Consider the following 24,939-nt stretch of genomic DNA (forward strand, 5'->3'; position numbering starts at 1 on the left):
ACCGACCAGCACATCGGGAGCAATTTGGGGTTCAGTGTCTTGCCCAAGGACACTTCGACATGTGGACAGGAGGAGCCGAGATTCGAACCGCCGACCCATGGATCATTGGACGACCTGCTCTACCTCCTGAGCCACAGCCGCCCCAAATCCATGCCTCCCTGGGTTAGTCTCCTTGAGTAAGACACTCCCGATGAGAAGGCTGGTGCCTTGCATGGTTTCCTCTTCCTTCTGTGTGTGAAGCGCGTGTGTGAAGAAGAGTGACACTGTGACAGTAAAGGAGTAATGCACATTGAAGCGCTTTGGATAAAAGGCAAGATTTACGTTATGTATCTTTGTGTTTCACTTGACTGGAGGTTGTTTCTACTTGTCCTGGGCAATCGAGCAACTGTTAATGTTGGACCCCGACAGCTAGGCATGTCACAGTCACGGTGTCCGGTGTTACCGGTGGGCGGGCACACCACTGAGTACGTTACTTGCACACAGATAGCACAGTTCTATTATTATTTTGTACCCTATAAAACCACATTAGTTCATTTTCATGTGGCACCCATGTTCTTAATTCTTCTAAGCAGGTTATCAATACTTCAGTCAGATTATGAAGTGTTGCTCTGCAACAGGGCTGCAGGCAGCAGACAGAGCTGCTCTGCAACAGGGCTGCAGGCAGCAGACAGAGCCGAGCAACACGTGCTGCATGGTGTCAGATTTCACTTTCGTTTGGTGTAGAGCAGTGCTTCCCAAACTGTGGTGCGTGCGCGAGCGCCTTCTAGGGGGTGCGCGACATGAAAAGGCTAATGGTGGTGCTATGGTTTTATTTTAAATATATTAACATATTATGCCCATATCGGGCAAGTATATACAGAATATGGCCTATGCTGCATATATATGCCATATTCAGGTTCATAATATATGTGCATATATGTGGATAAATAGGAAATATATGTCTCTTTATAGCTTATTCAATTTATATTTCCATGTGGGGGTGCGTCAGCTAGGTCGGGCACTAACAGGGGGTGCATGGCCAAAAAGGTTTGGGAACCGCTGGTGTAGAGAAAGGTCTTCCAACATTGAGTTAAAAGCTGCATTGGACTTACGGTACGGCGAGCTTACTTCCACAATGTTTTAGTGATTTATTTACTCACAATAAGTCAATAACCTTGTAGCAACAATGCGCTCTAGATTCATCTTGTAATGATTTTCTGCTAGCGTCTTGATCAGCGCTGATGGAGGCTATTTGAGCTGAAACACGTCTGTTGTTGGTCTCAGTGATTAAAATAAAAGTGAAAAGGACATCGAGGTGTTCTGCTGGGTTGTTTATCTTCTAGTTGTATTTTTGAACGTGCCTGCCTGCTGCCTAAATCCTCGACAAGTTACATTCGAAATTAGAAGTGCAGTTCTGTTGTAGTTTCTGTTTCTGGATCATTGAGAGGCTATTAGGACACCTAGTGGTTGAATTCTGTGTTACCGGTGTTGATAAGCCCGGTGGGGAAATTCTAGTACCGCGACATGCCTACAGACAGCAGATACGAACTTAAAGGAGATATAACATTCAGTGTTTGTACACATAAGTCAGTGATGTTTCCAGATTCAAATCTGGCTCCACCCCCCCCCCCCCCCTCCCATCAAGCCATGTCACTTCAGGCTATGGGTTGTTGCTGCTCAGCTCCTGGGCCTGGGAGGGACGCATCGGATATTTGTGCTCATAATGGCTAAATATGGCATTAAGATATATAAAAGATCTTAGTTACAATGAAATTGAGTTGACATTATATTTAAGGTAATTATAATCAAAACAGTGTCAAGCCTGTGTCTGTCTGTCTGTCTGGGTGTGTGTGTCCTGAAGCGCTGTGCTATCCACCCCTCTGCACTGGAAGACCTGGCTGCTGATCGCCATCAGCCACGAGGGCATCGCACACCTTCAGAAGCCGACCACGGAGAGGAGAAAACAGCAGCGCATACAGTACAGAGACACCAGCGTGCTGCAGGGGACCTCCCCTCATCTGAGGACTTCATCTGCCCCACATGTGGCAATCCATACGGCTCACACATTGGCCTGCATAGCCACATGCAAGCAATGGAGCAATGTCATCATCAAAATCGATGGACAGCCATAAGCAAGTAAGCGCGCATATATATACATATATATATATATAGCATCCGGAAAGTATTCACACTCCTTCACTTTTACCACATTTCGTTTTGTTACAGCCTCATTTCAAAAGGGATTAAATTCGTTTTTTCCCTCATCAATCGACACACAATACCCCATAATGATGTTCTTTTTCTCCGTTAATCTATTAAAAATAAGAAACTGGATGTACATAAATTCACACATCATCATTATGGGGTATTGTGTGTAGATTGATGAGAAAAAAAACAAATGTAATCATTTTTTAAATGAGGCTGTAACAACACAAAATGTGATGCAAGTGAAGGAGTGTGAATACTTTCCGGATGCACTGTGTATATATATTACATTTTGGCTTAAAAGTTGTGTATATCAGAGGTTCCCAACCACTGGTACTAGTACCACTGGTGGCACTTGAGCCCCATCTGGTGGTACACAGAGGAGTCGCCCCAAAAGGGGGGGGGGGGGGGACAAAAGTGGAATAGAAATATTTACATTACTACAGGTAGTTCATCTGACCAAGCAATTTGTTAAAATAGGCTATCCAGCCGTGCTGAAATGAGCATGACAGCACACCTAGCCGTTAATAGAAGATTTGAGAACGGATTAATCACATTAGAAATATCATCAGTTGTGCCGATTACTGATTTAGACAGTCTTGTCAGAGCAGCAGCATTATTGGCTTAGGAATGGAACAAAAAGGGCAGGTATAAGCTCCTATTTTAACATCAGTTATTATGGTACTTGGAGAGCCAAATATTTTCTGACTGAGGATTACCACAAATTAGCCATCTGTATTATTTCAACACACTCCAGTGACGACATCACACACACACACAGCGAACAGGGCTAGGTGGGCCTAGCATAATAAAATCAGTAAAAAAGGTTTGGGAACCAATGGTCTATATCACCTTTAACACGGAGCCAGACAGAAGCGTAGATTAACTTTTGTCTGGCAGCCCGCCAACCGCGTAGCCTACTTTTTCTGGGCTTTATATTCTTTAATCCATGTTTTGATCGGATCGCATCGATAGTCCCTCGTTAGCATCCCAGTGTAAAGTGTGACAGCGGACGTGGCCATTTTGAAGATGCGAGCGCATCCACTTGCACTCTATGTGCAGCTTTCAATGGCCTGCATCTCCAAATCGGTGCAATGAACGTCGTTTCTGGTGAAAACAAGGGTTTTCTACGGCCGACAGCAGGCGCTGTGATACTCGGTCGGGTTTTTTCTGCAACCGGTCAAGACACCACACACAGCATTACGTCATCACAACATCCGGTTACGGATATTTGGCTCTTCAAAATAAGGGTTGAAAGAGGAAAAACCTTGGCAATAAATAAATATAATAAATAGATTAATCCTGGCGGTCAAACGGTCAAACCAATTGCTGTGATCTTGACAGTAATTGGTGCTGCTTCTATGTTTTTAAACATTTAAAACAAAGAAGGACCACTTAGTTAATTGATCAGTTTTAAAAGCATGAGCCAGTCTATAGCAAATTAGTTTAAGACCTTTTGTGACCCTAAAATCCCATGGGTTCAAACAGGGATTACCTGTTGCTAGCACGTTTCTCACCGACTTGTTGAGGTGCACAGTAGTCAGACATTTTAATCGTCAAATTACACAGCATTAGTCATTTTTTTTGCTTACTGCACCGAACCTTGTTAACTTTAACAAAATGAATAGTGAAACAAAGAGCTGCCATTATATATATATATATATATATATCAGTGTTGCTACTTTAAATATGAATAATATGCATTAGTAAATCAAGAATTACAAAAGGGATTAGCCCAAATGAGGGAAAGCAAACAGCACAGCAAGACAAGACCTTTTTGCAGTGGAATTATACTCCAGTACAAGTATTTCCTCCTCATTGCTTTGTGAAGATAACCTGCTTTCCCTCCACTGGCTATAATTAACTTAATCCCTTACACTGTAATTGCAGATGCCCTGTTGTTGCTACACATTGATCGCAGAAGTGAAAGTGCCTTAAAATGTCATACAACATAGTTTGGCTTAGGGAATACCAGTCAATAGTGCCCAATTTGCCCATTCAAAAACTGCATGCTACATTTATTCTCTATGGAAACAAAGGTGTAAGTAATATCCAAAATATTGTTTTAAATTAAACTAAATGACACTTTTTCCAGACACAAACAAAAGTAGTGGTGATTGTCTAGACTCTAGAGCAATGGAGAAAAGGTGAAATGAACTCACTAGTCACACAGTTAATCCTACCAGCGCATTAAACAGTGGGACATGAAAAGGGAGGTACAGAGAAAAGAAAGTGCAACTCAAGCATATGTAACTCTTTGCAAACGAGGACCCACACCAGGGCCCACATTGCTGAAATGGCACTACAAGCGACAAACAGCCAGCTATAATCCAACGGCCTCAGGACGGCTAATACAATCACAACAGAAAGAATGTCCCTTTGCCTCTTTCTGCAGGCATGCCACACGTACCACACTAAGCTTCCCTTGCTGTTCGTTTGGACTGAGGATTACCACAAATTAGCCATCTGTATTATTTCAACACACTCCAGTGACGACATCACACACACACACACACAGCGAACAGGGCTAGGTGGGCCTAGCATAATAAAGTGATAAAATAATTTAAGAATAACCATTAGGATAGATAGAGAAGGAGTTGCATTACCCATTGATGATTGCGTTGACACCTACACAAGGCAAAGTTTTAATTTTCCTATAAATAATGAAACTATGATATATATATAGCCAATGTCATGACACACACACACGCCGTCGCCAAGTGGTATTCAGTCAGCCAACAATGGGTAAAAACCTCCCAAAAGATTTAGTCTCTGTGACACATCTAGGGTCCACAACCTGCATTCAAAGATGTTCCTAGAAGCTTTGTCAATGGTCGGAAAAAACCCCGGTCGCAATGCCTAACAAATCAGGAAGCAGACAGGCAAATCGACCAATGACAAAGCTTCTAGGAAAATCTTTGATCTGGCTGTTGGGTCTAAATGTGACACAAATTCATGTTTAGAAAATGTTTCAGATGTCAAAGATTTCTGAGATGACGGAACGGTGATGATGGTCATGAAAGCTTCTGAAAGCTTCATGGGCAAAGATAATCAACTTCAAAATCTAAAATAAAATCACATCCGTGTGAACTGAGTGGTGCAACTCCCCTCTATTGGTTCTCTGTAGCGTTCCAATTTCAGTTCCTATTGGTTCACTGTATCGTTCCAATTTCAGTTCCTATTGGTTCTCTGTATCGTTCCAATTTCAGTTCCCATTGGTTCTCTGTATCGTTCCAATTTCAGTTCCCATTGGTTCTCTGTATCGTTCCAATTTCAGTTCCTATTGGTTCTCTGCATCGTTCCAATTTGTATCGTTCCAATTTCAGTTCCTATTGGTTCACTGTATCGTTCCAATTTGTATCGTTCCAATGTCTTCTCTGTATCGTTCCAATTTCAGTTCCTAATGGTTTTTTTGGGGGGGTTTTTTGGGATTACATTTAGATAACACAAATGTTCCTTTTTCTGCTCCTGCAGCATATGACTGACACACATGCCTAGTTGAGTCAGAATAAAGGACATGTTGTACCACGCCTAGGAAGGGAGTCCATCACTGAAAACACAGCTCCCATGGTAACGTGGACAGTTCCTATTGGTTCTAACACTATCTCTCTCTTTCTGGCACAACAGTGCCACTTTTTCCCCTACTGGTACTCTAAACATAGTCCCATAGCTGTTCCTTGGAGTGGTTGCACCACTCAAAAACGATCAAAATGACCTCTCAGACATGCTAGTGTTAAGAGATGGGTCTAAAATAAAAGCAACAGGCGTTAGGGATGCAAATTATCGATTCATTCATTGATAGTTGATAGTGACCTTATCGATCAATTACCGATTAATTGATAAGCTGCGTTTTTAGGATCAAAATAGAAATTCTGGGCTGAAACAAAAAATGTTAACACTTGAAAAACGGCTAAAACATTTAATGTTGTCATGGCTGTGACACTGTAGTGTTTACTAACCTAACTAACTGTTGTCCAACCAGCAATGTCCCTCAACAGATTCTCTGCTATTAGGGATGGGAATTATCAATTCATGCATTTATAGTTAATCGATACGTTTTGATAAGGTTATCGATCGATTAATCGGTTAATCGGCGCCGCTTTTGTAAAAAAAAAAAAAAAGAAATCTGAGAATCTTAATTTCCCTCAATGTCAACATGCAAATCTATATTTTGCTGATATGACATAATACAAAAGCGATACAGGGCCATTGACGATACAGGGCCAGGCAATATATAAGGATATAGAAGACATTTTTTTAATCTGATCTCAGGTCAAAATGGGTTAATAAAATTATATGAGGTAGGGGTGGGTGATATGGCAAAATATTATATAACAATCTTTTCAGCCATTATCACAACAATATTCATCACAATAGTTTGTTTGTTTTTATATAATCTATATAATCAATTTGTTTTTATGCTGATAAAACTATTCGTTTTTTAGATAGATAGATAATCAATTCATTTTTTATGTTGCTCATGGATGGATGGATGGATAGATAATCTATATGTTTTTATCACCTGTTCCATCATGTGACATTCGGTGCAGGGCTGGCTGCTCAATGGTGAATTAGTATTGTAACATTCTCCATGGCTTTGACTGCTTCAGACACAACATATATACAGCTACAGTAGACTAACTTACTAAGCTATATAGTCTTAGTAAGTATAGTCGGGTCAGAGTATCAGGGCCGGTTCAGAGTACGAGTACTTGAGGGTGGTATCGGCCCGAGTAACCGATACCAGTATCGGTACAACTCTAGTTATTGATCGATAATAATCCGGCCATGTGCGTGCACGTGTGCACCGTGCATGCTGTTTCACCCGTGTTTGGTTAAAAGTTATATCGAGTGACGTTCGAACATTACAAACTTTGCAAATAACTTTAGTATTAAACGTGTCGGGGGAGAACAAGCAATTACTTCCGTGATGCTATCCTGCTGCGTTCGCTCTCGTCAGTGGGGAGGAGCGGTGCGTGTTAGCTTGTAGATCTGCTCTCTTTGGCGAAAGACACCGCCGTACTACAGAAATATAAATTAAAGGTATAGAACTGCGACTCATAGAACTGCGACTCATAGATTTAACGGTCAAATTCTCTAATCGCACGGGTGCTACAAATTGCATTTAACAATTTGCACGGTAAAATGAGTGTACCACCTACTCGCACTGTCGAGCACTGTGGGTGAATTTTGTGAAACTCCTGTGCTGCTACTGCTAACTGTCAGTGACGCTTGACCTGCTTGTTGCATAGTTATATATACTCCAAGGCTTGTTGTGGTTTGAGAGAATAGATCCCATCGTCCCAGGTAGTGGGGGATGGTATCTTAGCAACACTGAATGCGCTGTCCCATTGGTCGTGTGCTCGACTGCTCGTGTCATGAGCCAATGGGCTGCAGCTGAGCGCATCCCAGACCCCGGGTTCCGTTGCCATGTCGGCTTATTATGAGGGACCTTGGACTTTTTTTCTGTAAAATTGCGTGTAAATATTGGTAGTTACCGGTTGCGTTTTTTTGGGCTTATTCCTACATTTTCAACATTGAACTGTCATTTACCTTAGTTGTGTGGACATAATTTTTTTTTAAAGTCCCCACCCTTCTGTTTAGCCTAGAACTGGAGGTCTAGAGCCTGGTGTCATGTGATCATGACATCACAAAGGTGTACTCTTTCAGGTTTGTAAAGTACATCTTGATGTCACCGATGTCATGACCCCACGTAAAGGGGGACTTTATTATGTCCACACAACAACTCCAAGGTATATTAATGACATAGTTCAATGTTGAAAATGAGTGGTATTCCCCTTTAAACCAGTAATTCTCACACATTTTTATGTCAAGGACCCCCAGATTAATGCATTTGTCACAGGAACCCCCATACAAGATTAGTGTTGTTAAAATGTTTCAAAGAATATTCCACATTTTGTCCATTTTTTCCATGATCGTTTTGGAAATAGCAGATAAAAAAGCTCAACGCATCACAATGGGACGCATTGTGAGCCGACAGATCGGCAATTTTGAAATAGCCTAGACAGGCTTCTTTTGGGCTCGTTTCATGGACCCGGTTGCTTATTTCTCTCACAATCTGGCAACACTGCTCACAGGCACAGACCATGCACACAGGTTAGCTCTAATGCTCTCTCGTTGCAGAGAGCAGGTCAGTTGTCAAATAAATCGCGCCGTCATATTCCCCGACCTGACCTTAAAACATGGAACAGATAAGGAAAAGTGGGCGCTTATCACTGACGAACACTGCAGGCTGCAGACAGTTGGGGCATAGCCGATAGCATAGCAGATAGCGCTGCTCCTTCAGTGTTAACAAAAATAAACAGCTGCAAGCTGGTTAATGAAAGCCTTCAGAATGTACGCGACCTCGTCATCAGCTAGCTACTCTTGATTGGCTGCTTCTAGCCAATGGGACGGCAAAGCGGCCTCTGGGCTGTGTCTGACCATGCATGCAAGTGGCTATGGTGACGTCACCCCACCTACAGGACTGTGTGGGGTGGAGATACACCCACTGGTCTTGGATCAGTAGTATGGATGCAAACTTCAAGCGAGACAGAGTGTCGGAGACGTGTAGGCAGCCTAGTAGCGAAAACGGCAGCATGTCGAACAAACACAAAAGTCCTCCTTAGAGTTAGAAGTGTGCTTGGATTTTACCAGTGCTGCAATCCTTTCATGCAAAGGTGGTAGAGCACGTTGACTTTAACGCCACTTCTCCACAGAAACACAAGGTTCATGTTATTATCTAATCAATGTATCGCGATTCATGTCGAGTCTCCGTGTGGCGTACCCCGGCTGCGCTCAGCTGCAAGAGCACACTATATTTTTGCACGACGTGTGCGATGAGTGTGTGCGTGCGCGAATGCATGTGCAGACAATGTGTGTGCGTGCGTGCGCTTTGCAACTTCACTATCATTACCGAGCCACTTTGTGAGCTTAGGTCTGCCATTTACAATTAGGGGGGGGGGGGGGGGGGTTAGAGCACACAAGCCAAGTGAACAGCACAGCTCGGGCTCCACGTCTCATTATTAACCCCACCTCTGGGGCCAAATGTTGAAATTAACATTTTGCTCCAGGAGCTTCAATGTCCAAGATAAGGTTTGAAGGTCAGCCTAGATGGACAGATATTCCTTTGTTCCTGGATAAACTCCAGTGTCTCTCCTCAGCTGTGAATTCTACCAAGCCATCCGCAGTAACATGTCCAGCCTTCGAGTTTCATCCATGTGTTGATGTGGTACATTCCCTATATTAAGTAGCAAGGTTGCTCGTGGTGGAACTTCAGGTGCACCTATAGGTCAACTGCCATATAAACCCTCAGGAACATAGGGTAGCTGACCAATCAATTCCAGCTTATCACCTTCTGTCCCCCAGAATGTCCCCCCTAATCATCTAAAAACTGGGTTGCTTCCAAATGGCCAATGATATTATAGTAGATAATAGACAGGGGACAAAGCCAGGCCTACTCTGCTGGTTCTCTCATAGTGGAATGCCAGGCATTATTAATGGACAACTTGGCGGAGTGTGAAAATGCGGCGGCAGCACCACTACAAATAAGGTCAGACACGTTTTGCATAAATCTCTTGAAGCATGCCTGTGCCTTTGTTTTGCATTCACTATAAAAGAGCAGCTCTGGTGAGGTAACAACAATGACGTACACAAAAAATCTACGTTGAAAGAGCCGGGATGCACATGCAGATTAGACACACCAACGGACCGACATGCGGAAACAACAGTCGGGCATGCGGTGCTCCTGTGCTTGCGGTTAGGGTTAGTTTAGTGTTTGAGGTAGGTTGTCGTCTAATGACAGTCGGACCAATAGAGCGTCGCAGTCCCGCCCCCTACCATGGACCAGGAAATGAATCCCAATGCATTTTTCCCATAGACATTTCTTAAAGTATTTATTTAAAGACGGTTAACCGCGGACAAAGCCAACTCGAGTCGTGACAACTCATGACAACACAAACAATATTTTGGACGAAACAAATAATTACAAAGAAGAAAAACCACAAAAAAAAGTGTTGTAACCTGCCGTTTTTTTCGTCTTTCTAATTATTTGTTCGGCCCAAAAAATTGTGTTTGTTGTCATGATTTGTCACGACTCGAGTTGGCTTTGTCCGCGGCGTAAACGTCTTTAAATAAATACTTTCTGAAATGTCTATGAGGAAAATGAACGGAGAATCATTTCCTGGTCCAGGGTAGGGGGCGGGACTGCGACGCTCTATAGTATGTCTAAACTAAAGCCTGTACCCGAAAGAGCCTATATGAGCACCACTCAAAGACTAAAGGCCCATTCATACTCCAATTTTAGGTGATACGGTGACCACCGTTTAAAAAGAGAGATGTGTTTGGGTGGGCGGTGAGTTGCTTACCACCGTGGCGTGACGTCATGTTGTAGTTTTCGGTGGTCACCTTATCACCTAAAACTAGAGTATGAATAGGACTTAAACTTTCAATCCTCGATGCAGAAACACACTCCACAGCAGACCAATTACAGGCCACACAATGTTGAGTGTTGCCATTTCAATTGTGCCAAGTGAAAACACAGGCACAAAATCAGGATTGAAGCAGTAGTTCATTCAAAAAATCAAAAAATTCTATCAATTACACACCCATGATAGCCTTGAATTCATGGAGGTCTTGTCACATTCCTAAGCCAATAATTTGATGGGCCGGTCATCAAATTATTGATTTAGGAATGGGGGGGAACAAATCTCCATGAATTTAAGGCTGTATGGGGTGTGTAATTGTTCGAAAATATTGGAACTACCAAGTGTGCTTGTAAAAGGAATGTCTTTACCCTGGAACACACCTTTTAGTTTTCTTTGAATCTACTGGTGATCAAAATAAGTATTTTTGATGTGATCATCAAAACAAGTTTGAAAAACACCATGCAACCGACCACACCATGCAACCGACCATACACCCTTGATTTCATCCCTTAATGCAAGGGTCAGCAAGTAAGTTTGTCCTCGGGCCTATCATCATTAGATTGAAGTTTGACAGATCGTCTTGGTTACTTAAGAAAGATTTGTGTTTTAACTACATACTGATACATTTTGTGAAGACTACATTTGTGAATGAGGACGTTTAGTTAAAACACCTGTAGATGCAGGCAGACATACTGACTGACTCAGTAGAACAGAGATAAACAAGCTCTTTCATTGAATAGGAGCCCAATAGTCCACGGTCTCTTTTTGAGAGAAACGCAAAGAAAAAACACATGCCTGTGGTTCACCCCAAACATGGATAAAAGTGCTTGATAATTGTTTCTCAAACTTTTTAATTAAAAGGATTAGGGATGTGCCGATGAGACATTTTGGCCAATATCGATATCCGATATAATTAATTTCTGTTATGGCCGATAACCGATGTCGAGATCTCATTCTGTATTAAAAAAGGATAATAATTTTGTCCATTCTGAAACACACATGTAACAGGGTATCTGCACAGCAGGCTTATGCAAGTCAGATTTAACTTTAATAACTTTATATTTAATATTGTGAGCTTGTAGATCTGTTCAAGCTGTTACTTTGGGGTTGTTTATCAGTAAAGACTAATTAATCGGTCTGATTGATTGATCGAACCGGTGCCGATTAATCTAAAAACAACAAGAATCTCCCATTAAAAAGGATCTCCAATTTATCATGCAAATTTAGGTGTGGAACCCCATAATTCCTTGTGTACAATTTGTACACTCTGAGACCCCCTTTCCACCAGTTGGTTCCCAATGGGAACCGGTTCAGTTATTTTTGGTTCTTAGTCCATGAGTCAGAGCTCCAAAATTGGTGGGAAAAACTAAACCTATATTACATTTTTTATAGGATCACAAGTAAATTAATACATGATAACCCTTCCACAGTATTAGCTTTTTCATATTTTCAATTATTTTGCATATCTTCCAACAAAATGCCTCATTTGCATATTCAAAAATGTAAAATTTGTAATAAAATAAATCATTGTCTTCGTGTACTCAACTGGGGAAGTTTCATGGTGATAACAATCTAATATAGGTATGGTTTTGCCCATTCAATTCATAATTAACATTCCAAATTTGGAGCTCTGGCTCATGGACTAAAAACCAAAAAGAACTGAACCGGTTCCCATTAGGAACCAACCGGTGGAAAAGGGGCCTCAGGGTTACAGACCTCTTAGGCCCAAACCACACCAATGGGTTGACATGCAACTCCGAAGACGCATGTAGTTGCAAGCAACCATTCAATTGAACCACTTGGTCGACTTGCGCCACCATGTGCAGACGACGTGCAACAGGACATATCACTCCGCTAGGATGACCGCTAAAACCGTTTTGTTGCATCTCGACCCATTGGTGTGATTCGAGATTTAAAGGTCTATTTCGTTCCAAACTACATTGTAGCAGCAGCTTGGGACCCCCTGGAAAACCCTGGACCCTCCACTTTGAGAATCACCTACGTTTGGGAATGTCAGATACTGTAAATGTGCTGAATTATTTACAAAATAATTTGGTAGGCCAGATGTCACCACTGGCAGGTTAATTGTGTCTCACAGGCTCGGTTTTCAGTCTTTAAAACCCTCCCCAATGGCAACAAAACCTAAAAAGCCCCTGTAAATTATATGGGGAATAACTGCTGATAGATAACATGGTACAGCCTGTGTAACTTTCTCATGCTGTGTGAACGCTTGTCTCTTAGCAATTTGACTTTTTAGAGAAGCATGTACGTTTGAAAAGTGCAATATTATCAGTAACTGAACACTACTACTGCAAATTGCGTAACCGTAACCCATATCTTAGTCATAAAACTAGCATATTACGACTCTGAAATATGTAAGGCGTGAGGAACAAGACATTAGCTACAACATTCCCCATCATGGTCCTACCACCATTCATAATTCATGCCATACAATGGCCTGGAAGCTGAAGAACACATGACAAGCGAGTGGAAAAAGAGTCACCTCACAATCAGTAAGAAATTAGGTTACTGTGCTACATGACAGTTCACAAGTGGTTAATGTTCAGTCCCAGAGAGATAGGCCTAATATGCAAGGTTTCACACCTGCACAGACATGACAAGACACTGTGCATTCATGAGCAAAAACTTGAGCAACATGATGCATCACCTTTTAGTTTAGACGGGAGCTAGTGGGGGGGGGGGGGGGGGGGGGGCAATGTCTGGCTTTCCTATAGTTTTGTGATCAAGCCAGATTGTGTCATGCTGAATAAAATTATTGATAACTCAGTATGTCTAGTGTAAGAAAAACCTGTTGTAGAGGCAGCCAATGTTTTATTACTGAGACATGTTGAAATCTGACCCAACTCTTGTGTGTGATCGCCTGGTGTGTGTGTGTGTGTGTGTGTCAACTTTGTCACAGCACAGGTTTACAAGTGTAAAACAGTGGGTGAAATTAGTTTTTCCATAAGAGAAGGGGAGAAGAGGGGGATCAAGGGGAAGGGAGAAATGCTTTCGGCATTCCCCACTTTCCCCTGTCATGAAACATGGCCCGACAACATAGTGGTCATAAAGTAAATGCAAATAATGAAATACTATCTGGTCAAGCATGCTCCTCCCACACTACTACACCACCATCTTCACATAGAATAGAAGACAAAAATAATCAGTTTCCACTAAAAATAGTAACTGCATAATTAGGGGTGAGGACAGATGAGACTTTTGGGGGAGGCGTCAGGATAAATTATGGACATAAATGGTTCTTCATCTCAACTCTTCAGTGAGCGCTAAAAGAATTATGGCTTGCAAAACTTTGCTTATGTTGGCTTGTTAGCAAGCATGTAAACTTGAGTTATACCAATCTTATGTGCAACTTGCTGGCTTAATAAGTGACAGTTGTCTACTAAATAGCGAAAAGGTGCTAGCATGTCTATGGCCGTATTTTAGTTATGAAGCAGTTGTGACAAATTAAACTCAAAGAAAATATTATACACACACACACTTTATGTTACTCGAGGTCAAACATGACTTAGGTTTAAATCAATGGAAACAGTGCAACATAGGAGTGCAATGGTATGTAGAACAAGCAGCTAGCGCTTCTGTTCATTTATTTAATAGCATTTAACCAGTATATCTTGCAGCATGTGACTATGCCAAGTGAGCTGCACTTATCCGATGTCTAAAACGAAAGCTAACAGGAAGACTGTATATTTCGATTAAGTAGTTTCCGTCTCAATTTGAATGCATTCAAGTGGAGCTAAACTTCGTAACTAATCGGGAACTCCTTAACTCGCACACTTGACTTCCATGTATGAAAGGAGCACATATCAGAAATGGGCCTGGTTTCCACATGACAGCAAAGTTTCGTGCCCAGAACAGCTACGTTACAACAACCAATAAACGTGTCCACGTTACACGTGTAACTATGCACGGCAACACCGCACAATCCAGCACAATAACCTGTCAGAATCGTCTCGGGAGTCAACAAACGTCCCCTTCTCAGAGAAGGCCCACACTGTCGCATTTCATCTACTAGCTACCTAGTTAGCTTGGCTGCCAACAGCAGTCACACCACCTGCCAGAAGCTGCTCGCTAGCTAGCTACTCTGCTAGCCAAATGCTAACCAACTCAGAATAAGAATGACAAATCATAATGTATATCCAGCGTAGATACTCTGAACATATTCCCCAAATGGCACCACAAAGCGATTGTACATCCAGTCATGTCCAGCCTAACACGGCGCTAAGTGGTCGTAATAATAAAAAATAAGACATCTTGTTAAAGGCCTCTGTGGGCCATCATCATCATCATGCACAGAAACACGCAGCCACTTGAACGTTATGTCACCTCACTGTTATGTTAAGTCTCACACACACAAACAAACACACTGGTACAAAACTAATGACACTTGTGGGATCTCATGTCAGTCAGAGTGAGGGTGTTTGGTAGATAGTTCGTGTGGTACTGGACATGACTTTGATAAACATTCAGAATCCATTGAATGGATGGAGGCAGGGCTCAAGTCGGGGCCTGCTTGCCTTGCCTCCAGTCCCATGCTGCTTGCCTGGAGTTTCAATGGGGCTTCAAACAGGCTTAGGGAAGCATTAAGCATTAACTTTATACTTGGACCGTGTCACTCGACCAAAATAATGTGGTTTTCAATCATTAAATCAGACTATTTTTGTACGAATGAAACGTTACCGAGCACTTTCAGTATTTCCACCAATGACACGACCAGCTTGTTTTTTTTCTCTTTTTTTTTTACACAAACAAGTCGTACAGACAGACGCGACTGTTATATAAACTATAGCTGTTTGGCATTGTTCTCGTTCTATTTGCTGTAAAACGAGGAACAGTTGACAGACACATTATTGAGGCTTTATGTGAGTTATTTTGCAAGCTAATGCTAGCCCGCTAAGCTAGCTACCTGGTTACTGTGAGAAGCCATGCTCCCGGTGAGATTCGTTCTCTTCCTTTTCCACCTAAAAAGATGAAAACTCTCCCGCCGGGGAGAAAAGGTCGTGAGTTTGTAATGTCAATTACAAAAAAGGTCGTCCTACTTCGCCATCATTTCCATCGTTTTACCACCGCCAGACAACAAGGTCCCGACAGTTCGTATTTTTAGATCCTTCTACTTGTATTCAGCAGATCATGCTGCTCCCCTTGCCGTCGCCGCCATTTCTGTCTCGCATCTTCCTCACTGGTAGAGCAGAGCAGAGGCAGCAGCGCGCCGCCAGGCCGATAGTAGAGACAGCACAGCGCGTGGACACAACCACTTCCACTCTGCAACTTCACAGTAAAAGTCACCCATACCATACAACAGTGGTTTTTCATATCAAGGGCAGGCCCATTATTTTGGCTCAGACCACCACCATTAATGACAGTCTCACAGACCCAAAACTTTGAATATTTTGTTGTCCACAATTCCTGGCTGTATTGATGTTGGTAACTTGGTACTATTAGGAGAGATAACAGTTGATCAAAAATAACAATGCAGACAACAATTTAACTCTTGATGTTTAACTCTCAAGGGTTAAAGATATAAGGGTCCATTTGGTTACCAACTCTCCATCATTTAGCTGGGGACCACCTGGAATCCCTTCAAGGACCACTGGTGGTCCCCGGACCACTGGTTGAGAACCACTGCCAAATCAGATTTATTAAAAGGGGGGAGTGTTTTCCTTTCCCATCGTCTCGTTATTTGCATAGACATAAAATGGAAATGGAATTGATCGATTGATTGATTGAATACTTCCTGCAGATGTTGAAAGAGGCCAGTGTCCTCAGGAAATACATCCTACTCTGACCTTCTGACAGTTTGTGTTGACTGACCAGTCCAGTCAGAGCCGGATTTACCTTGCTGAGGGCCCCCGGGCTGGAGCAAATTTGAGGGCCCCCCTTGGGGCGCGCAGCAGAGGGGCTATTTTGTTTTCATTTTGGGGTACCCAGGCCCCTAAAAAGAGAGGCAGGCAGGCAGAAGCTCTCAATGGTTTAACCATAATACAACTAAATACAATAACAATACACACATTTCACTTGAATTGGATTTCACTTTACAATTTTATAATTAAAAAAAAATATATATATATATATTTTATTTTTTGGGGGCCCCCTAGTCGGGGGCCCCAGGGCTTCAGCCCACCCTAGCCCAACGGTAAGTCCGGCTCTGAGTCCAGTTTATGGTCAAGTTCCACGCCCAGGAACTTGTATGACTTGACCGCCTCGACCTCCCCCCCGATAGAAACAGGCTGAGGGGTGGAGCGGGCTCTCCGGAAGTCAATCACGACCTCCTTTGTTTTGGAGACATTGAGTTGAAGCCGGTTCAGGTGACTCCAGTCCACAAAGTTCTCAATCACTTTCCTGTACTCCCCCTCCCCACCCCTTAATCCACCCGACGATGGCGGTGTCGTCTGAGAATTTCTGCAGGTGGCACATCTCTGTGCAGTGTCTGAACTCTGCCGTGTAAAGGGTGAAGAGAAGGGGGCCAGCACAGTCCCCTGGGGGACTCCTGTGCAGTGCTGCAGGTCACGGTGTCAGATGTACAGTCCCTCAACCTGACATATTGTGGTTTGTCAGTGAGGTAGTCCATGATCCAGGACACAAGGTGTGGGTCAACGTGCATACTGGTCAGTTTGTCTTTCAGAAGGGGGGGCTGTATTGTGTTAAAGGCGCTTGAGAAATCAAATAATTAATATCCTCACAGCGCCACTTTCCTTGTCCAGGTATGTGGAGACCCGATGGATGGCATCCTCCACCCCTACCTTCTCCCGGTATGCAAATTGCAGGGGATCCTGTGCATGTTGCACCTGGGGGTCTGATGGAGTTGGCCCCCACATTTGGCCGTGCAGACCCCCATCTGAAAATGTTTCGTTATACTGATAGTGATAGTGGTGACTGGTACTGTTCTCAAACTCATTTCCAGGAGTGGACCCACTAGTTTGCTATGCATTTATAGCCCCCCACTAGTCTGGTACATTTGATTCCATTTGTACAGGAGTACAGACAGATGACAGGTCCATTTGGTAAGATCAATCATTTAAGCTGGGACCTCAAGGACCCCTGGGGATCCCCATGCTCCACTGAGAACCAGGTGTTGAAATACCTTTCGCTGTACTGTACTTGTACTGTAGGCTACATTGACAATAAATTGAATCTCATCTCACTGTACTACGCATTGATTGTTTTTGGACTCAGAAACTACGGAGGACAATTTGTCCCAACAAAATCACGTATCTTCCGCAACAATGCTTCCAAGACACTTATTTTGAAACGTTTATGTTCCTTATGGCAGTGTTTCACTTCCGGGTTGATAGTAGCATTTGCCAGCTAAAAGTTTGAACCTTAATCTAAATAGAAATTCCACACAACCCCTCGTGAAAAGGTGTATACAAAGTGGATAATACATCGTAACAACAATGCCTATTTTAATTTAATGTTGGCCGCCTATCTGAAAATGAAACGAACAAATTAAAACAGACACATCAGATGATATAAATAAAATATTATATTCTTAATCTGCGGTGATAGTGCATCTGCCATATTATCAAGTGACAGACATGCCAGGTGCAAAGTACAGCATTAAAGAAGTCAAAGCAGCTGACAGACATGCGGTTACAGACAGTAGAGTAGTTTTTCATCATCAAACATTCGTGCAATGCAACATTGCAACTGTAGTGGGTGTGGCACACGGCACGGCACGGGACCAACTGTAGTGGGTGTGGCGCACGGCACGGCACGGGACCAACTGTAGTCTATCTGCGGGACAGGTGGGTTGATAATAGGAGGAGTCATGCAGCACATTCCCAAAGCAGGAAAAAGGCAGCCATAACAACAAAACTATCACAAACAATCAGTTTTGTGCGGAATCGAAAAGGTAAGCAAAGCAATCGTCATTTCACTTCTCATAGAAACAGTGGTTCTCGCACCTTTTTTATTTATTCCAAGGACAAAAAAAAAGGAACTTAAATGGACCCACATTAAGCGTCCATTTGGTTCCATTTTGTACTGATCTGGAAGGGTTCATTTGAACCCTCAAAGGAAACTACCTGAGAGTCAAATGGACCCCTCTTTGAAAACCGCTGACACTGCGGTTCGTTGTGAAGTTATCAGCCGAACACTGGCACTGCAGAATCAGATTCGATATAGAGTGAGTGAGTCATGCATGTGATAACAATATCGTTATAACGATGACGCAATCTACCTCAGCGTGGTAAACACAAACACTAAACAGCCGTCATTAATTCAATGATTCTATCTATACACTCTATTTAGTAAGTGGCCATTGATTTACCCTGTCGTTTGTTGACTAGGGTTCGTGCCATTTTACTCTGATCTTGCACTTAGCAAGTTCGCAAGTATACATACAGTAGGGGACGCAGATCCAAACTATTCTTTTGAGGGACAGAAGTATCGCTTGTGTGGGACAAGTGGGACGGGGGGGACAGGTTTAGCAGCAACTTTTCTCATGTTATTTTAACAGGCTTAAAAACTGGAAAAGAGACAATGAGAGAGCTTTACAACAGAAAGCCAATGTTGTATTCATAAGTTATGTTCATAATAATGTTCAGCCATGTGTTACAATGTCCTCCTGTCCACACACACACACACACGGACGGACGGCTAGTGCAAAACATACTCTCCCCATGCGCTCGGCCTAGTGGAGGGCTGCAGGTGCGCGTGCAGCCGTGCACAAATAGGCTCTGCTGCCGTGATTATGAACGCACCTCCCGTTCTTATGGCAGCGACTGGAGGTGTGGTTTTGAGGACAACTGCTTTGAATTGCTATTATTGTTCTCACACACAACAGAAACCAATGGATTATATATTTATTATAGAGTGAGAGAATACAATAAAAATCCTAATCATTCTTCCTCCACACTGGGAGAAAAACAGCATCTGGAAGTTTGATGGGGCATTTTTTTTTTTACACGTGAGTGCAGTTAGAACGTTTCCATTGCATTCTAGGAGAGGTGGTGTGGTCTGTTAAAGGTATGATTTCACTTAATTCAAATATCACTTATTTTTTGTTTTGTTGTGATAATCCTCCCTACTATAGTCACTGTGCTGACCATATAAGGAGTTCCTACCTGTCCCCAGTTTACCCCTGGGGGTCAAAAAACCTTAGGTTTCGTTTTTGGCCAGGTGGCCCAGCCTTCATCCAATCAGGATAGAGATGGGCCTTCCGCCAATCATGATCGAGCAGGGGCGGGCCTTGGTGTGCGTGCTGTTGACCTGTTGCGTGTCCCCCCCCACTGTAGTGTGTGTGTGCATGTGCACATCTTGTTACCGGGGTGGACCGGATGTTTTCCAAATCACCCAAATCACTGCTCCTTTAAGGTGTCTATAGAATATTCTAGGAGAGATAAACCCAGACTCCACACATATACAATATAATCTATTGTATATGTGTGGAGACAGTCTGGGTTTATCTCTCCTTCCTGTGCCTAACAAACAGTATGTTGACAAAAGGCAAATTGCAAATTATTTTATTTAATCAAGGTGTTTGAAGGTGCCTCTGTCCCGACTCCCCATCCCACCCTGTATTCACCTATGTCTTGTAAAAAGTATTAAGCTGTAAAATGTGAAATATCTCAGTCAAAGCTGGCCGCGTCCTGCAGTCAGTCAGGGCTATAGAGCGTCGCAGTCCCGCCCCCTACCATGGACCAGGAAATGAATTCCAATGCATTTTTCCCATAGACATTTCAAAAAGTATTTATTTAAAGACGGTTACGCCGCGGACAAAGCCAACTCGAGTCGTGACAACTCATGACAACACAAACAATATTTTGGACCAAACAAATAATTACAAAGAAGAAAAACAACAAAAAAGTGTTGTAACCTGCCGTTTTTTTCTTCTTTCTAATTATTTGTTCGGCCCAAAAAATTGTTTGTTGTCATGATTTGTCACGACTCGAGTTGGCTTTGTCCGCGGCGTAAACGTCTTTAAATAAATACTTTCTGAAATGTCTATGAGGAAAATGAACGGAGAATCCTTTCCTGGTCCATGGTAGGGGGCGGGACTGCGACGCTCTATAGAGCCCTGCATGTGTGCCACTCAGGAGGCGGGAGGCGGGAGCTTATTCTGCTCAGCTGTTGTACTCTGTCTCTCTGCTAATAAATGCAATCTCTGAGAACATCTCTTCTTTGCCTGCTGTTTTTAAATACATCTCTGTGTTTAGCTTAAGAAGAAACTCTTGTTGTGTAAAATACATTACACCAACTATTAGGGGATTAACTATTAGGGCATTTGAACACTGATGCCTGCCAGTCACAATGTGGGACAGGGTCTCAATTTGTGGGACGAACGAAAAGTTAGAAATGAGGGACAGTCCCATGCAAGGGGAACATCTGGTCACCCTAGCTCTACATAAGAGCATCTGCATTGCAAAATGAAAATGGCGATTTTTTTTTAATAATAATCAATTTATCTTTTATGTAGGAGTAGTCTAGAGAGATGCCAGACCGGGACAGACATCAAAACAATGAGAAGAAGTATGCTGAACACAGGAGCAGAAAGAGGGAAACATCACCCAACACACACCACCCTACTGGTGACAGAGATCGGGACAGAAGAGACAGAGAAGAGCGGACCTACCCCTCCTACAACGATCCACCTGCTCACAGAGATCACCCAGAGCCCCCAAGAGGGTAAAGACCATATGCTTTCTTTCTATAGTCTGTACAGCAGTAGCCTCGGAAACCCAGATGTTTTTATTTCCAGGGAGAAAAGTACAGCAGTGGTATTTTCATTACATCTCATAAGCAAATATTTTAGTTCACTACTCTTATTTGACAGCTAGTTACAATTGTTACAGATTTAGATACAAAACATACATCTAAAAGGCCTATTATATACTTTGCTATTTGAAAATAGCCAATCTAACAAGCTCACAACACGTTGCATTGCAAGGAGGCGCGGTGGTTTCTAGAATTACCACTGTCTGCTTTTAAAAAGTAAGATTTTCAGTTCAATGTATCTGATGATCTGACAGCTGATCTTGTTTTGTATGTACTGTACAGAGAGACATCAGTCTATTCATCTGAAGGGGAGTATTATGAGCCACAGCACAGACGAGTACTTTACAGTCTTGGATACATCCTGTCAAGCAGAGGCAAGTTGCTTTTACGTTTGATTATTGTCACAAGTGCACTAAATACATAAAATGGTCAATGTGCAATTATAGTGCTTTATCCAAAGCGCTTTCAAGTGCTTTAATTCACACACGGATAGCAGAGGAAACCGTGACACTATTCAAGGGGAAGCCTCTCCTGAGCCAATTCTGCCCCATTCCATAGAATAGTGATAAAATGTCATGTTTGTACTTGACCTTTAATTCAGTTGGAATATCGCCAGATTTGATGTATTGGGACTATGCTTTGTTTTGTTGTGCTTGTTTTATGCACATATTCATGTTAGCACATACATCCTGTTATTTTCTAGGTCTCTGCCAGGCAATGGAGGTGTGTGTGAATCTACTTATAGTCATCTGTGCAGGGGTTCCATACAGCAACGATGGAGGCTACCGCAACTTGGCGAGTCTTGGAGGACTCTACCATTATTATTATGGTGGAGCAAATGCCTTCACTGGGGCTGACGCAGACAGGGTGATGGAGCTGGACCGGCTGTATAATCAGCTTAAACGTCCTCCGTATGTCTTCACCATGGCTTGCGGAGGAGCCCTGATGGCCTATGCGTGTGTGATGCTCGCCCTGGGCGTCTTCAGAGTGACTTACCGCTGGCCCCTTGTGCTTCTGGTGGAGGCCCTGCTGAATGTCCTGATTGCACTGGGTTACATCCCTGCCCTGGCCTTCTACTTCATCAAGCTACAGGAGACCTACGACACTGCCATCTGCAAAGAGAGAGAGGAGCTCTACAAGGGTAAAGGGCATCAGGGCTTTACGTGTCAATTCAACGGGGCAGATATTGCAGGGGGTCTCTTTGCGGTTGTTGGGGTCATACTCTTCACCATGGGTGTCGTTCTGGCCATCAGAGCGTTCAGGTCAGTCCGTGAGTTAAAGAGTCAAAAGGCAACAGAGGACAATAATCTTTAGGTGGCCGTTTCTCCTCACTTTTGCACAGAACAAGAATGATTGAGCCGTTTAATCCTTACACACAATACTAAAAGAAATATGTTCTGGTGACCATAGACATAAAAAGGTAGACGCCTCCTTCGGCTCTGTGTCTCTCTTGAGGGCAACATGGAGGCAAGCTTTCCCCAGATTCCTTGCTAAGCATAACGGAAGCATGAGCGGAAGCTTGCCAAGCTTCCACGTGCGTGCGCCACAGAAGCTGACATTCAGTAGGCCAATCAGAGGCACGTTTGTTTTCTCATGCACTCTGATGCCAATAAAGCTCCTTTGGATTGAATTGATTGAACGCAAAGCAAAGCAAAGCAACGTTACTATATTTACCCAGGGTAACTGGACTAAGCATCAGATACTTGTTTACAGCCAGGCCCTGCTCATAGAACATTTCATGGTAGTGGTTCAATGCCTTGCTCAAGGGCACTTCAGCGGCCACAACGCAGCGTGCCTTCGTTCCGCATGGCCTTCCGCACTTCCGCTTGACTTCTGCCTTCGTTGGAGACACGTGTCCAACGAACTGCAGCAGCCAATGAGGCATCAAATGTTTTGAGGGGCGCTAGCCCCTCCTATGTCCAGCTTTTAGTGTAAACACAAACTTTGTCCTAACACAAACATTAAATGCCATTGACAATAAGTGGACAATTTTGAGTGTTTGTGTTTACGCAAACATTGTGTGACACAAACATTGAAGACGAAGGTGAGGACGCAAATTCTGATTGGCCGGAATGAGATGATTTATGATGATGTGCGATGATAAGAGCGCCCCTCACTTCACACGGTGTGATTTTTAAATATCTATAAAATGAAATATTCCAGAGTCCCCATCCGCTCCAATGCCTATATTTTATTATAAATTGGTACAGTTAAACTGCTTGGAAATACTCACAGAGATACATGTGTACATTAGGAACAATTACATTTAGTTGGTATGTGATAAGAATGTGATCTTATTATTTTAATTTTGCATTAGAGCATAATGGGATAATCAAATAGTTCAGTATTTTATTAATAATTATTGGTACAGTTAAACAACTTGGAAACAATCACAGAGGTACATGTGTACATTAGGAACAATAACATGTAGTTGGTATGTGATAATAGTATAGTATAGTATTTATTTCCATATTTTTTAATTTTCAAGCTTGTTTTGAACACGAACGCACCATCACTTCGCCTAACTGTAAAACGCCATGTAGATGCGAAGTGAGGATATAGCGCGACTCGGGAACCCGTTTTGGTGTTTTAACTAAGCATTATGTTATACTTTAGCTATTGAAAAATAGCAGATCCACCGAGTGGCGCGCTACGAGCTTGTAGGTCTGCTATTTTTGAAAAATCGTGAAAATGCGGCACAAATCTTTGAATATATATATATATATATATTCTTTCAGAGCGAACTTTTTTTTTAAATTTCAACGTCAGGCCTAAATGGGTTAAGTGTGGATGCCGTGCCAGGATTGAATAATGAAGTGAAACAAAATGAAAATTCAGGCTAGTCATGTGGGTCAATACATCATCATACATCATCATCATGATAAAAGTTCACACAAGTGTGATTATTATTATTATTTGTATCGGTGTGGTGGGCCGGTGGCAGTAGGCAATCGGACTAATAGTTATTGCCCGACTTAATCCGTATAAACGTTTTGTGACGTCCTGTGGGTCAATACTTGCTACCTCCTTTCCTATGAATATACTACTGTATAACATGTTACATTTGTTTGCCTCATTTAACTCCACTATCACTGAATCTACTGTGGTGCCTCATTTAACACTGAGTTCATTTAAATCTAAGGATTTCCTGTGCACAGATTTCACTTTTTACACTAACCCATTTTGGGCGGGAACCCCTTTTGGTGTTTTAAACATTATGTTATAATTCAGCTATTGAAAAATAGCAGATCTACAAGCTCATAGCGTGCCACTGAGTGACGAGCTTGTAGGTCTGCTATTTTTGAAAAATCGTAAAAATGTGGCACAAATCTTTGAATATATATTCTTTCAAAGTGAATGATTTTAACTCGTCTAAATGGGTTAACTCTTGTCTAGTGTGAATAGTGAATTACTTTATGTATTTTGATATTTTTGTATTTTTAACCGTTCTATACATTTTTTTTAAATAAATATTTTAGTGATGTATTCTATTTTTTAATCTAGTGTATAACATCTTTCATTTGTCTTAATAAATGACTCAAACAACAAGTAAGGTGCTCATATGGTGCATTGGTAAAGTATCTGTCCACCATCA

At 42.4% G+C, this 24,939-nt stretch overlaps 2 protein-coding genes across 5 annotated transcripts in view; one reads left to right on the forward strand and one right to left on the reverse strand.

Annotated features, from left to right (window-relative positions):
- The window catches only part of usp10 (ubiquitin specific peptidase 10), a 53,943-nt gene extending 38,055 nt beyond the window's left edge, over positions 1-15,888 (reverse strand). For all 3 annotated transcript variants that reach the window (XM_079497693.1, XM_079497692.1, XM_079497691.1), the window contains exon 1: positions 15,535-15,888. In XM_079497693.1, coding sequence (XP_079353819.1) covers positions 15,535-15,555 — 21 coding nt within the window. In that variant the 5' untranslated portion in view covers positions 15,556-15,888. The remainder of the gene's footprint in view (positions 1-15,534) is intronic.
- On the forward strand, positions 1,723-24,895 carry marveld3 (MARVEL domain containing 3). 2 transcript variants are annotated; one of them, XM_079497695.1, is made up of 4 exons: positions 1,723-2,115; positions 21,046-21,254; positions 21,627-21,718; positions 22,048-24,895. In XM_079497695.1, exons 2-4 carry the CDS (start codon positions 21,061-21,063, stop codon positions 22,656-22,658), a joined length of 897 nt encoding a protein of 298 aa, XP_079353821.1. In that variant the 5' UTR covers positions 1,723-2,115; positions 21,046-21,060; the 3' UTR covers positions 22,659-24,895. The 2 variants fall into 2 exon arrangements, with proteins under 2 accessions (XP_079353821.1, XP_079353820.1); XM_079497694.1 differs by lacking the exon at positions 1,723-2,115 and adding an exon at positions 18,352-18,480.
- The last annotated feature ends 44 nt before the right edge of the window (positions 24,896-24,939 follow it).

Source organism: Electrona antarctica (assembly GCF_951216825.1).
Source record: "Electrona antarctica genome assembly, chromosome: 3".
NCBI classification, from domain to species: Eukaryota; Metazoa; Chordata; class Actinopteri; order Myctophiformes; family Myctophidae; genus Electrona; species Electrona antarctica.

What these genes read in the sequence shown, in the direction of transcription:
- marveld3 (XM_079497695.1), top strand. Translation starts at nt 21,061, where the DNA reads ATGCCAGACCGGGACAGACATCAAAACAATGAGAAGAAGTATGCTGAA. An exon ending in CACCCAGAGCCCCCAAGAGG is followed by an intron (nt 21,255 to 21,626) that starts GTAAAGACCATA and finishes TGTACTGTACAG; the next exon opens with AGAGACATCAGTCTATTCAT. An exon ending in ATACATCCTGTCAAGCAGAG is followed by an intron (nt 21,719 to 22,047) that starts GCAAGTTGCTTT and finishes GTTATTTTCTAG; the next exon opens with GTCTCTGCCAGGCAATGGAG.